The 15,896-nt window shown below is 35.6% G+C and overlaps 1 protein-coding gene across 6 annotated transcripts in view; it reads right to left on the reverse strand.

Annotated features, from left to right (window-relative positions):
• The window catches only part of dach2 (dachshund family transcription factor 2), a 323,436-nt gene that overhangs the window by 44,289 nt on the left and 263,251 nt on the right, over positions 1 to 15,896 (reverse strand). For 4 of the 6 annotated variants that reach the window (XM_031906819.1, XM_018096093.2, XM_031906821.1 and 1 more), the window contains 1 exon segment: positions 14,994 to 15,074. The exons of the other annotated variants lie outside the window; for them this stretch is intronic. In XM_031906819.1, coding sequence (XP_031762679.1) covers positions 14,994 to 15,074 — 81 coding nt within the window. 6 annotated transcript variants of the gene reach the window in all.

Raw genomic sequence — 15,896 nt, forward strand, 5'->3', positions numbered from 1 at the left:
AAGCAGGTTCTTATATTTAAATTCCTGGCTTTAAGTTAAGTTTTAGAGACAAAAAAGACAAGCTGTCAATCAGAGCCTGGCATATACTGTAAGTCAACCAAATAGCCATTCTGGCAAACCCCAGGAACTTTTTTCATATTTCTGTCCTATATTTGAAAGTGGTTTATGGGTAAAAAAAAAGTCTTCTTTAATACCTAAAGGGTTAAAACATGCTAAAAGGCTGTAGCAAAATACAGGTATTGTTGTCAGGAATGTTTATTTTCTTGACAAGAGGTATGTAATATGTATCACCATACCTTAAAGGTGGCCATACACGGTAAGATTTGCAAATGGAAATACAAGCAAATGGATATGCCACCCTAGGGCCAAACAATCACATTATGCAAGGGATACAAAAAGTTGGAGCGAGAACCAAATCAATAAGCCTATGCAGTCTATCCTCGATCTGATGGAAAAATCAAGCCTGTCTTGGGTAGTTATCGTTTGGAGGGGCCTATCAGCTTATGCATGGGCAGATAAGCTTCCAAATCGGACTGAAGAAGCCAAATTGGCATCTTAAATATGTCTGTGTATGGCCACCTTAATTAAAAAATCATTTAAACATTAAATTAACCCAATAGGATTGTTTTGCTTCCAATATGGATTCATGCAGCCTATATGTATACTTCAATAATACTTGATGGAAAGTGGCTTTTCTATATTTCTGAACTATCTGGATAATGGGTTTCAAGATAATAAATTCTATACTTTTCTGAATTATGGAAAGGCCATCCTCCATAGACTCCATTTTAATCCAATAAGTCATTTTTTCAAACATTATTTTCTTTTTCTCTGTAATAAAACTGTACTAATACATCCCAACTAAGATAAACTTAATCCTTGCTGGAGGCAAAACAATCCTATTGGTTTATTTAATGTTTAAATTATTTTTTTTATTCAAATTATGGAAAGATCCCTTACACATAAAACCCGAGGTCCAGAGCATTCTGGATAACAGGTCCCATACCTGTAGAGATTGTGTCACCCTGCATTAAATCTAGTTGTTGTAAATGTATATTAAAGTAGGTTTTTAATCAACCTTGCATGGAAAACACTTTACCCCCCTCACTCCCCACCCCCCACAAAAGGCTGACTTTGTGATACAAACAGTAAACTGTTCTTGTGAAGTTTATCAGATAACAAGGGAGTAACACAGACCTTATACAACAGACAAGTATAAAAGATATAAAAAATCTTAAATGCTTTTATGTGCTTTGATCTCTAGAAAACATCCACAAAGCAATATTATAAAAGAGATTCTCTGGTGATGCTCCCTGCTACCAATGGGTGTCTCTGTGGATTTTTATTAAGACTGGAGAAACGTGAGCGATAGAAGAACAAGGCTTCTTCAGATGTGTATTTGAAGAGGTAGTGATATAATGCATTTAAACATAATGCTAAAACAAAATTAGGTGCAATATTTTTTTTATTTAGGGTTGCTCAAATAAGTTTATGTAACAGCTGATGTAAAGACTCATTCATGAACACAAGTGAACAATGTGCTAAGTGCCAAAATGAATGCAAATAACCATGTTATTATGCACAATGCAGTGTTTTTCCCCAGAATTCCAGCTGCTAAATAGTGTGTACCAGAACTCGCTTGTAATTTACAAGAACAGATATTTATTACTGCCTGCCTTTGTAGATCATGTGCAAGTTGTGGCACAAGTTTTTCTTATGGAATTCATAAAATAATTGCTTCACTTATGGTGCACAGTGTCAGTAATGGTGTTAGTGAGATATCAAAGGAGAAGGAAAGGCTAAGTCACCTGGGGGTGACTTTAATCGCTTACCTTGTACCCCGGGCTGGTGCCCCTGTTAGGAGAAAACCGCACCAGCCCGGGATACCTGTAGCGCAGCTCTTCCTTCTTCCGTATGTCTTCTGCCAGCATGCGCATGCGCCTTGGCCGGCGCATGCTCATTAGAGTGAAAGCCAACTTTTTTGTTAAAGTTAGGCTTTTCACTCTAATGCGCATGTGCAAGCGCGAACAAAGAAGAGGAAGCACTCGCTGCAGGTACCCCGGGCTGGTGCAGTTTTCTCTTCTGGCACCCCCAAGTGACTTAGCCTTTCCTTCTCCTTTAATTAGGTGCAAGTCATTTGTACATGTAGGCTAGACATGCTAAGAGTGTAAGGGAAGGTTGATACATACAAGTTATGTAACCAAAAAAAAAGGGTTATCTTTCTTAATTCTTTTGTTTAAATTTCTTTGTGGTATACCCTTATTGGTTACAAGATTATAGTGGGAGCTTTTTTTTTAGTAACAAGTGTGTAAGTTGTTGTTCCCTTTTATACACTAAGGGAACCCTGAATATACTGCCTCCAAAAGGCATGTGTTGTTTTCATGATTCTCTTGTTTCCATGTACCGTGTACTGTGGTGTGCAATTCATGTGCAAGGTTTACAAAGCATGTCTATAAGCACAGTAACTTTCTGAATAAGTGTACACAATTGTGTGTACATGTTTGCTTTTTTAATGATATTCATAAAGGAGCCATGTAAAGTATTTGTTACATAATGTTAGATTTTTTTGATTTTGAAGCTTAATATGCAACAAAGGCAACCTAAGCTTAATATGCATGGAAGGAGTCCTACGGTATGCTGTTTGTAAACTATCAGGTGCATGGGGCTGGTTCTTCCCTCACAGAACTGGTGTATGGGAGCAGTCACATGATTGTTTCAGAATCTGATCTATATCTGGCACTCCAAGGGTTAGGCTAAACCTAAGGAAACCAGTTTCACTCTTCATACTGAGCTAAACAAATATGTTGCTCTCCAAAATAACTGATACACATTTATTTGAGGGTGGAAAAAAATAGCAGTCTTTTAGTACAAATGCTGTGTCATGAAAAAACTTTAGCTTTGAGTTTTGTAAACGCTGCATTTTCAATATTACACTGTCAGTCTTCATTCACTACCTGACAAACTTGTCAGTCAAACAGCAATGCAGTTTTGTGAGGAACGAACCACAGATCACAACAATAATACTGCTGGCTGTGCATTATCTTTTGATAAATAACAAACGTTACAGCATCCCCAAATTTGTTCTTACAAAGTTAAACACAGAAAGATGGCCTACTCTAGGTATTGTGAAGTTTTAAAGGTGCAGTAAGGCAGTAACCATATCAATTTTAGTATGCATGCTATAACAACATAATAATTGTCAGTGGTAACAAGCCCTCAACAGTGTTGAAGAGGGTAAAGCGATTAAAGGAAAACTATACCCCCCCCCGAACAAAGTCATTCTCAAGTGAAACCCAAAGATTTCATAAGTAAAACCCTGCTTCATATAAATAAGCCATTTTCATAACAATATACTTTTTTAATAGAATGTGCCATTGGGTAATCCTAAATAGAAAATTGTCATTTTAAGTACTAAGGGCTGATCATACAATTCACGGTGCACAAAAAACATACCAAAGGCACACTTACATGTTAGGTCAAATCAGCCTATAAATGGACAGAGCTCTGTCTTTTACTCCCACACTTCTTACTGTTACAGTTAGAGTTGCATTATTTCCTGTCAGGTGATCTTTGAGGGAGCACATGGGCCGTCACAAAATGGTGGCTCAAGGTAAAGAATGTAAAAGGGCAATAATTACTCTTGTATCCTCGACTCTTAACTTATTGCAGCTGTATTTATCTTGTATTTATTGTTATACTTTGTATTTATCTATGATAATCTTATTAACACCCTGTTTGTATTAATGTATTCTACTGTACAGCACTGCGTACATAGGTAGCGCTTTATAAATAAAGATATACATACATACATACATACATACATACATATATATATATCCAGTCCATAAAAAGCACTCACGGCATAAGTATCAATAAAGTAAGTCATTTATTCAGGCTCAATATCATATTTATATATTCCAGTTTGGCTAGGATTAATTAATAGGATAACAACTGTTATTTGTCTGTTGGTTAAGTATTAATTTTCCTTTAAGCACCAGGCCACAAAGGCCCGGGCCTAGGGTGGCACAAGTTTAGGGGCAGCATGCCGCCCAAGCCGCTCTGTAAGTTTGCTCACATACGGAGCAATGGGGACCTCTCCCCACTGCTCCGTATGTAAGTTTAAATGAGCGCACGAATGCGCATGCAAGGTGGGTGGGGGCGCGATTGGGGTGCGGACTCTGGCGCCCCGGGCGCTGACAATAATTGAGAATTTTGAGCTCTACATTTGTAAAACAACATAAAAAAACAGGAATTATTGGTTATCCCTCTTTGAATACATATCTCTACTTATTTTATATTATTTTGATATAGTTCAAAACTAAATTGTGACACAGTGCATTGTAGCATTTACTATATGTAGTATAATATAAAAGTAAAGTATATATCATAGGGGTAAAGTTCAAGAGAAAAACCTAAAAGTATTGTCAGTAATTTCTTGCCTTTGTAATGAACTGACATAAATGGACTGAATATTGACCAACTATAAAAAATATACTAATAATGAAGTTACCCGGACCCAAAGGTTTATGAAGTGGAGCCTTGACAGGGTTAGAAAGGCAGGATTCAGATCAGAGTCATAAAGAGAACGGGGGGGGGGGGGGGTCTTTTAGGTTGCCAGGATACTACAGCAGGAATCCATTCAGTGCAAAGTTGGCAGAATGGAGAACAGTGGGCTGGAGATGGGCTGGAGGGGAAGTTCAAGCTTCACCCATCCAATCCCTGTGCAGCTGCACTGGGACTTAAATTAAAGTGACAAATGAGCATCCAGAAAGCTTTGTAGTAGAAAGAAGATGTAGACACTCAAGCTCCAGCCCCCCCCCTTCCTTCCCAAGTCTCCAATTTGTGACTGGGGAGGGGGGCCCCTTAGGTGACAGCCCCGGTGGGCCCCAGGCAACCCAGTCTGACACTAGTTTAGAATGAGGCCTACCTCTGCCTTCGCTTTCCCACTTTAGTTCAGTGCAGCTGGGCAGTTGGCATGGCACATGGCCTGTTCACTCTAATACAGTATGCAGCATTCCTGGGGGGTATTGATCATTTAGATGATTGTTTTATTCAGTAGCTTGTAATTTCCCAATTTGATTACTGTTTTAATAAAGCAGTGGCCTTTCACATCCATCCTGGACTGCCGTGTATGCTTTCTTGGGGCAAACAGAGAAAGGGAAGTGGCAGCAGGTCAGTAAGGGTTCTAATGACCGACCATGTGCCTTGATGCTGCCCTTGTCAAAATGTTTGTTTAATACGGGCCAAACTAAGAAAACTTTAGAGATTGGACAACAAACCTAACATTGTTTATCTCATTTAACTTATAGCCTGTCACTCCTCATAGTCAGCAGCCTAATAAACAAAGCTCCCCACCATACAGTCATAGTTTCAAGACTAAATTTAATGCACGCTCAAGGTACTTGACACCCATATGCACCAATACCCAACAACCAGGGCCTTAGCTTCCCTATGGAAGAAAATGAACTGGGGGCTGTGCTTGTGCTTCATATGACTGTGGCTGTGGGAAGCAACACAGCATCGCTGTAATTAAAATATGCTAAATTAATTATGGTCTTTTGTTGATTTTGGACATGGTAAACAGCAAGAAGTAGCACGTGTGTCAGTTATATCTTAACAAAATACTTTTCTTATCCTACAGAAAAAAAAGCCTCAAAATCAGCATGCTACATGCCCAAAACTACTATGAAAAGACAAATGGAGTAAACCTTTATCATACTGGGCTAAAACATTATTTTGTATAATTTAGCATTCTTTTCTGTGATCTTTTTTATTATCCCAGTTATGCAGTAGAGAGGATGTGCTACATATCCCCAATGACGCATTGTGAATGTCTTTCAATTAAGAACAACAGGAGAGAAATAAAAAAGATGAGTGAGCAAAATATGGTCTGCTGCTGTTTAGCTTGCGAGTCAGAACCAATGGCAAATGAAAGACATTCACTTTCTGTGTACACAAGGTAAAAGAATGGATCATTTGGAAGGAGACAAAAACATACATTAGGTCGTTAGTTAGATTTGTTTTCAATAACCTGGGAATTTATTCATTAAGGAAATTGTATAAAATGCACATTATACTCTGGGTAACAGTATCTCAAGTTTAAAAATTATATAATGTTATATAATGCTAATGATGTATTTATGTATATAAATATCTAACACTAAGCTCTCCTAAGGTCTCCTGACCTTCTGTTTTTTCCCCATCATATTATTAGGTTTATTTCTTGTAGCAACTAAAAATGGTATTTAATGGGAAAATGTTCATGACTTCATGTCATTATTACTTTCAGGTATATAATGATTTATTATTCTGTGGAATTTTTTCTGTGGACTGTTATTTTAATTTAAAATTTATGTATATTATTGTATTATAAAAGAGCTTTTTTCAGAAAACTCTTTGGGAAATGTAATAAAATTCACAAGCACAGTAAAAATGAACAACATTAAAACAAAATCAGTATTTGTCAATGTAATATTGCTTGTTAGACAATAGATAATTGCATCAGCCAAACATATGTAATCCGATTCACAGTTATTGTTCCCTGTTCCCTACTGCATACTCCAACTGTCACTTTATAAAGCCAGTTAATAAAAAACAACTAGCAGAAAGGAGGCTGCCATTTTCTTCACTGTCATAATGCTTTCCTTCTCAAGTAAACAAAAACAGTCGCTAAAAGCCTTGTATATTTGTTGTGCTAAAAGCATCAAGATATGAATGGCTTTTTTTTGCATTGCTTTGTAATTCATAATCTGAGCAGATATATTGCAAATAAGCAAAGGAATATACCAACACCAAATATACCAACACTTAATTTTTAGATGCTGTGTTGCAAATGTAAGAAGCATTGAGTACAAGCTAGCACGCCTGCACTATAAATGGCTGAGCTAATAACCTTGCAGCAAGATGTGTCTGCACAATTAAAATGGGTGCAAATGGGCAGACAGGCATCTGACATCTTTCTCCAATACAACTAAATTAGCCTTATCTGTAAAAGTGAGCTGTCTAGGATGCAGATTGCAGTTAGTGGATCATTCGGTTGATATTAGTTTTGATAAGAAAAATAGTAATATTGTGTTATACTGAGAATTGTCAGGATCAATGAATCAATGGAATAAGCATGTCTGCCTGTGAGATGGAATGGACCATCATGAACACTAAAGTATTACAAAGTTTTGGAGGCAGTGATAACAGATGTCAAAGCCGCAAATAGAACAACTAGAAAGTTGTATCACTAAAACTACATTTCATTCAAAAGCTCTTTGTGTACATCAATAGGTTTGAATGTTTAAGAGCTGGCTAGGAGATGCAAGAGAGCCTCTTTGCCCATATGTAACACTCTTTCACTACATTGAATTTGGTCTTTATAAGCAAACAAATAGGCATCCAAGCCTTTTAAATTATTTTTAGGATAATTGTTTCCGCTGCAAACATCGTTACTTATCAGTTTTGAAAACAAGCCAACTAGCAGTTGAAATACATAAATCTTGGCAAGCAACACAGAAAATGTTAATCTTCACTCCCTTTTTTCCCCAAAAATAAAATGTTTCACATCTATTTTCCACGTTTCTCAAGTTCTTATCTCAAAGCCATATTATGTTGCCCATTGCTATCAAAAATCACTATACACTCCTTTTTAATCAGTTTTCTACAGCTCATTTAGTAACTTTTAAAAGCGAACCTAGATTATAACCAGATGCTGCTACCTTTTTTCCTTGTTTATACCTTACTGTGAGTAGACTCTGGGGACTGAAAACTGGGTCTGAACTGTGGAAATGACAAGGTTACCTTGTAATAGCATGTGCCAGGCAGAGAGTTTCTAATACATTCGGAAGATCTGATGCTTTTTTCTTGAGTATAATACAAAGAGAGATGCAAGACTTTCACTTTGGCTTCTGTACAAAACTTGGCACACCGCTAAACTTTTAACATGAATTACTTTCATCAAAGTTAGAAGCATATCAGGGTGTTACACTATCAGTTAGATAGGCACAGTTAGTAAGCACTATTAAGGTAAATATAATGCAGTTAATAGTACACTGGCAAAGTCTACACATCTAGAGATAGGTTTTTATATTCCAAACTAATGTTTAGTTTATCTGCATTTTTGTGGCTTTTTTTGCTTTAATAACATGATAGGGCATCAAAACGTATGGGCAGGTTTACTAAAACTCTAACTATTCTCATTTTTTTTTTTTTTTTTTTAAAATTTGAATAAATGAATTTCCACAAATGTTTGACATTTGCTTAAAAGTTGCAGAAAAGCAGCAAAACTCAGAAATCTTTACTTTTTTGAATTGTCACAAAAAAACCCCAGCTTCGATATTTTCTAAAACCTCTAGAGTTTCAAAGCAAAGAAGGATTCTCCAGGGAAGGAAGAGACATCTGCCATTGACTTCTACATGATCTCGAAAAGATTCAGCTGGTGAATTGCTGGATTTTTAGGAGTTCTCTCTCATACTAAATCTCAAAAAAATACTTTTTTTCTTTTAGTGCTAAAAAATCTGAATCGAAAAAAAAAATCTGACCATTAGTAAATGACCCCCATAGTGTAGTGTGGTGCAATTTCATTTGGCCATGCAAGTTTGGGAGCTGTGCAAAATGATTTTGATGCTTTTATCATAAAACTGGATAATAATATAAATTTGGGCCTTTTATTCTTGAATATATAAAAAGCCAAATTTGTGTGTTTTGTGAAGAAATTCCATTCAAAGCAAATGGTCAATTAAAGTTCAATTTCTACTTAATTTGTTATTTTTGTTATGCTGTAATAAACTGGACTTCATGTGCAGTTCTGGCAAGACTCTCTGTGAGTCAATTTTCAGGGGTACCAAATACTTATCAGCAGAAAATGTAACTTTTTGGCACAATGGAATATAATTCATGTGCCTTTCCTAAAAAGAAAGCCTAGTCACAATCACAGTTCCCAGAAAAGAGGGAACTGGTAAGGTACATACATGAAAGCCTGTTGAACCATGTCAAATGTTCAGGAGTTCACATAGTAAGTCACTTAGTGCAATGCCTGCCTGATTTCTTTTGAAAGCAGCAAGCATGCACAGAATGCACCTCTTTGACTATCTTAACAGTCAAAGAGAGAAAATCTCAGAACAGAAAAGGAGGCGGAGCTTCACACTAGACTAGGAGTAGCTTAACTTGCCCTTGAGCTGGTTGTAATTTAGAGAGAAGACTGAATGCATGAAGAAGGGTATATCATTTGGGGGGCTGATTAGAGACTTTTTAGGGGATTTTAAAATAAAAGGCTTACTTATCCTTAAAGAGAATAAAATTTTAAGAGGTATTTCGAAGCCCCAACAAATTTAATTTATGGCAAACTCTTCATGGTACTAAATAACACGCATGTTTTAATCTGCATTTTGGTGAGGAGCTTAAATAAATAAATACAAATTTAATTTAGTATCAAAATAAAATGAATCCATATTCCTTCATAAACAATAAATACGCATGGTAAAAGGGGATTGAAATAAAAATTATAGCACAATACCATTTAATTTCCTATTAACAAACAGATTTCCCTCCACAGTAGACGATGATGGAAACAATGTGATAATAACAGGTCACACAAGCTCAGAACTGCCATATCAATTGGTTTATGTCCTAAGCATTTTTAATGTTGCCCTGTAATTGAACTTTACACTGCCAGCCCATCTAAAGAATGGCCACTACAAAGACACCGGAATACTGATCTAGTATCAATGGGCTATAACAGTAAAATAATCTTCTCTCAGGTCATGCATTAATTTGTCTGAAGACCTTATTAAGGTAAAGTCTTTGGCTCTGGCTCAAGATCAAAGTCTTATGCTTAACGTATTGATTTTCTTTTTATGCAGTCTCTGTCCTTTAATATCAAATGAAACAATGTTTGGCAGAAATGGATGCGCCTATGTTCTCAAAATTTTGACAAAATAACCCAGAAGTTTCACATTTTTTACATTTTTTACAAAGTAAAATGACCACTGGATATTAATATTCAGTTAAAGTTATTTTTTGAACAGAGTATAAAGAATGAAGTAAGAGTTACTGAGATGTTGTAATGTAATTAGGAGTGTGTTGCACCACTGGTGGTTTCTTTGAGGGGAGGTCCATGGCCCACATATTTGATGGACCTTCTATATACTTTCGGGCCAAATCAGAAGGCATACACAGTACAGACAGGAGCAACACTCTGTGCTCCAGTCCAGGGCAGGTGAATTTTGGGCAAAAAAACATAGCAGTTCCTGCTATCTCTATATGGTAATTTGAATTATTATGTGGTCTTGGAAATCTTTACTGCCATTTAATATCATTATACTATACTGCAAGAGGTATATTAGCTCATGCATATATTTAGTATAAACACTGCTGATACAACACCCTTAAATCTATTGCCCTGAAGGCTTGATCATTCAAAACAATACTTAATATTTGCTTATCCCTTTTAAATCCATTGCCAGTCATCAATGGCACAACTAGTCTTTGCTGGCTCCCCTGGCAGAAAAAAATCTTTAGAGAGGCTCACAAGGACTACTGAGCCCCTGCCTGCATCCCCTGCCTGCCCAAGCCTTTCCTGACCCATGCTGGGGAGGGTAGACTTATTTGCATCTGAAGAGGAAGCAGACCAAGTGGTCCACCCCTCCCCCCCAAACCACAGGGTCTGCTTCCTGGATAATTAAGCCAGTGGCGATCATCTTTAACATTATAAGATTTTGTAATCTGAGCAGCTATTTTCAGCAAATTTACTACTAATATGTGTTTAATGTGTTATTGCTCTGAGAAATTTGCAATAATCTCTGTACAACTGTACAACATCTGAATAAGAATAATCAGTAATTTTTGAAAGCTATTTCTATGTTTAATGGAATCTGGTGAATGGATTGTATTTACTTTTTGTAACTTTATCAGAAGGTAAAGGGGACCTGTCACCCTAGGAAATAATTCCTGAGCAAAATACATTTTTCTTACACTATATAAATTGTTTAAATAATTGCCCATGTCCATGTAAAGGATACACAATTATAGGCAGTGAGGAAGGAGAGGAATGTGAGGAGTGCAGTGACATCTAGGAAGCGAAGAATGGAAAGTAAAAGTAACTGCCTGCCCCACCTTTATGCCTATGCAAGAAACAGGTCCCTTTTAAAATCCACGGAATAAAAAACAAAAAGCAAAAAATATACATATTTTTAAATATGAAATGAAGTTCAAAAGCAAATTCTTTTTGTGCAAAATATTCTAATTTAAGTAAATACCACATGTAAAGTATAATTAATATACAGTACAGACAGCATACGGTGTCTATTTCAGGCATAAACCACTAGGCATTTTTTTTGCTGGTCACCGCATCAATAAAGCATTTTAGTAAATTTAATCTGAGCAGTTTATACTGAATCACTTAGCATAATAATTAATCTTGATGCCCACTTATGGCTCTAAGGACAAAAAATTGCATTAGCAATTCTTTTTTTTAAGGCAACACATATATTACAGATTGCAAATGGAATTAGATAATGGATTAAAGTTGTCTTAACATTACTTTTTAACTTGTTTTAATTAGTTTTGCATTTTGTACTGTAAAGAATATGATTCACTGCCCTTAGCTTATTAGTTTTCACTTCTAAACTCCATCTGCTCACTTTCAGTTTACAGTAATTGTAAAAAAGGGAGGAAAAGTCTCTGGGGAACGGATTCCTCAAATCACACATTTCCCTGTTGCTGTCTCAGGTGTTCTACACCTGTTTTCATCTTATTTCCCTTAAACAACTTAATTCTTTTTGGCAATGATTAATTCATAGGTATAGGAACGTCTACATTGTGATAGAGAAAAGTGTAGGATATGAGAAACAGATAATGTATTCATTTTTCAATGTTAAGTGTTGAACACTTGATTCTGACAAATATCTCTGCACGTGGACCATTCAGCAACCTCACATTGTGAAAGGAACAGTTGGACTGGGGGGGGTGCAGGGCCATGCCCCTAACCCCCTGCAGGGCCCCCGCCACCTACCCGACATCCTCCACTGAATGAGCAAGTGAAACGCATCAGGGGAGGACACCGGCAGCCAGGGGAGCAGTAACAGGGATTGGGTCACCGACCCTGGTGAAAGGTTGAAGGGTATTTTACATTTGCACAAAACAATGGCCTTAGGGAGTTCCTTTTTTACAAACTGCAAGACTGTTCATTTGCACAATGCTTTCATAACTTTTTTAGGTAAATATTTTTGCTTTTAAATATATTCATTAGAAATAATGGACACCTATAAAAAAAAATTTGGGCAAAAAAGACTTTCCATCACCATGCAAAGGCTTTTTTCCAAGTCATGGGACTTTGAGGTGACCTCTAATATTTTTATATTCTAAAATTATATTTTAAAATAAGTGCTTCCTTATTCATAAAATACAGTAAGTTCAGTAAGTCATAGAACACAAGTGACATTTTTAAACATATTTTATAAATGCTTACTTTACATATATATATATAAACCATTCATGATGGCTTATTTTATATATTATATAATATATATATAATATATACATTATATTAATAATGCAATAACATTTCTTCTATGCAGTTTTCAGCCTTCCCAATATTGGCTAACCAGGATAAGGCTGGTATTCCCCCTTCTGGGTATTTTAATAGCTACGCAATTGCTCTAAAAAGAAGTGAGACCAGGGTATTTGTTTTACTCATTAACTGATATGTAAGGAACAACCATCCAAAAGCTAAGCCAAACCCATACAGATCCTTGCATGTGGATTTAACCCATATTAAAAAGCCTATAAAATGTGAGGAACTACATTTCTATACCTTATTTTCTTAGAAAACAAATGCAAATAAGACAAATGAAAAATAAAATGTGTGACCTAAAAATTAGGTACATCCACATATGTTATGTATAAAAAGTTATATTTAAAATCAGGGACTGCGGGCTGAGCTGTTAAAATCAGGACAGTTGGGAGGTATGATTCTCTGTATATCACAAAGCTACCCTCTTTCGCTGACAGTACTATCAGAATTACGCTACTGTTGGTAGCATCTATTCATTTGTTTGTAAATATTCATTTGTTAACCCTTCATCACCCTCAAAAAACTCAATCATTCAACTGTTACTTGATTGCAACTTCAGATTTAAGTAAAAGTAAATTTATAAAGTAAAGCAAGGCGGCAATTTATGATGTGAAGTGCTATAAATCATTTTTAAAATCATGATGATATTACTCAAAACAGATGTGAAAACATATGTTTGCCACAGTTATATAAACTGCTTACTTGTCACGCCTAATAAATGGTGATGCTTTCACTTCATGCACATTTTTTTAGGTTAAAAAAATCTGTTTAAGGGAAGTATTTTGATTACTCGTTACAGAAAGAGTATAATTTATGAATGGAACTAGTCTATAAAAATGGCTGCGACTTAAGCCATTCCTAATAAGTTTAGCATTGCTACCACTTTCTACTACATCATTAAAAAATAATGCTTATTTTAAAATTGTGTTTCTTCCAGTGTTCCATATGTAATCAAGAATTTAGATTAGGGAGACTGGGAAACTGCCTGCTTGCTACAGCCAACCCACAAAATCTTGGGTGGGATTAAAGCCAGCAAACATGGGCCAAAAGGAGTAACAACTCACTAATGGCTCTGTGGGCAAAATGGACACACACATGGCTGACCTAAGTGCTCTGGTGTAACCAATCAATTCACATGCTGATCAGTTGGAACACACAGCAGAAATGTAGGGTAGTGTGTTCTGTGCAATTCCTCAATCAACTTACTTACAACTTACAGTGTGTGGTTGCACCAGAGTTAGATTGGCCAGATGGATTTCTATGGAAGTCTCACATATACAGTATACAAAGCAACCAGCAGTTTGGTCGACACTAACTCCATTCTAAACGGCACTCTAAACTCCAGAAAAATCAGTCTATGCAGTGCCAGAATAAGGCACCGACATAAAATGAGAATTTATAAGTTGGAAAGACTGGTGTTTGCACAATAATAAAACAATTATATTTATACTAATTTAGGCATAAAAAGCTTGTGAATTTTATTTGTTTTAATGACACTTTAACTGTTTTACTGCTGCCCACCAGCTTGCTAAAGATACGTAAAAGATTGTTGATTTTACAACTGATAACAATTTCTATTTATGTAATTATGATGTGCTTGTTTAAATAAAAAAATATATATTTGGTGATGCACTCCCATATGTACTGTGTTAGTATCAATACAACCATTCTTTGGTGCTCACTGCAGGGGTCCCCTGGTATATCCCCAAATATTAAAAAAAAAAATATATAGAAACAGCAGTACAATCAAATACATTTCCCAAAAAAGTTTTGCTTACATAAAAAAAAAACAACACATTTTGACCCCATTAAACTTGAATGCCTTTTTTTGCTGTGCCCCTGACAAAGACCCCCCTTTGTTCAATGGGGGTTGAAAAACATTGTTTTTTATGTAAATAAAACTTTTTGGGGCAATTTATTCTAGCAACAAGAAACTTGTCTTACTATTGTAACTTCTGCACCATTTTGGCAATCAAATATAAAGGTAGTTGTTAATTCAATTTACAATGAGTTTGACCATTTTAAAATGCCCAACAACAAGACTATTTGCAAAGTTATTTTTATGCCCTAAGTCAGTTGAAGTTAATTTTGCATGTTTAGTCATGTCAAATGTTGTCAAGTTCATTCCAGCATAGAAAATAATTGTCAAAATCCTTTCTCTCTGCATGCTTTTTGAATTGGGAATTAAGGATTCGGATAGCTGATAGTGCTCAACATGAATTTTGAGGTTACCTTTCTCAAGGTTTTAGGGTCCTATAACTTCAAGTTTTACTAGAAAAATAATAAAAACTGCCTCAAACTTAATGGCATAACATAGTTTTTACAGCTTAGGAAGTATATTCCGGAATATGCATAGGTCCTCTATGCTGCAGTTTCACATTTGTATTTTTTTAAGACAATATACAGGACACTATGGTTCACAAAACAGCATTCCTACCTTTCTCTTTTAACATCTTTTTCATACTGGATCCAGTATCTTGGTCAGTGATCTCACCTTCTCTGGAGTTTGGTAGCAGAGCTTCCATAAACAGAAGTAAACACAGTCAGAGTGTAACAAAAAAACAAATAAATAAATAATATACATATACATATATATATATATATATATATATATATATATATATATATATATATATATATATAAAATAATCATCTGTGGCCAGCACACCCTTCAATGTTTCATCAAAAAATTTTTATTGTAGATATATTGTTAAAAGGTTTTAACAATATATCTACAATAAAAAAATTTTGATGAAACATTGAAGGGTGTGCTGGCCACAGATGATTATTTTCTATGCATACATAATTTTGGCTAGCACCCCGCAGAATATTGAGCCTTGGAGTGCGGACACCATTTGGATTGATATAAATACAGTATATATATATATATACAGTATATAGTCCCATGAAGAACAAAAATACAGCACTCAACAGGTCTGTATCTGAATCTGTATGTGCTACAAGACACAGAATATTGTTAGTGCCTCCCATATGTGGTATTAATAGTGTTTTCACACACAGAATCACTTTATTTGGTTGAATGTAATAAAAGGTGCAATGCTTGCCCATGTGTACCCATTGCATTTTGATTTTAAAGAGGTAACTAGTAAATGCAACCTGCTTGGTAGATACAGGTCAAATAAACTTGCATATCGTATGCTCGCTAATATATTAATAAGGAAAACTTGTTTGAATAAAAAAACCTAGAAAAAAAAAAAACCTAGAAAAATGCAGGTTTAAAAATATGGCTTGACTTTGCCTAGGACATCTGCCATTGACTATAGAAACTCACAAGATTTTAGAAAGCAAATTTTTACATTCAAGTTTTGAGTTTTTTGCA

Source organism: Xenopus tropicalis, chromosome 8 (genome assembly GCF_000004195.4).
Source record: "Xenopus tropicalis strain Nigerian chromosome 8, UCB_Xtro_10.0, whole genome shotgun sequence".
In the NCBI taxonomy this organism is placed as follows: Eukaryota; Metazoa; Chordata; class Amphibia; order Anura; family Pipidae; genus Xenopus; species Xenopus tropicalis.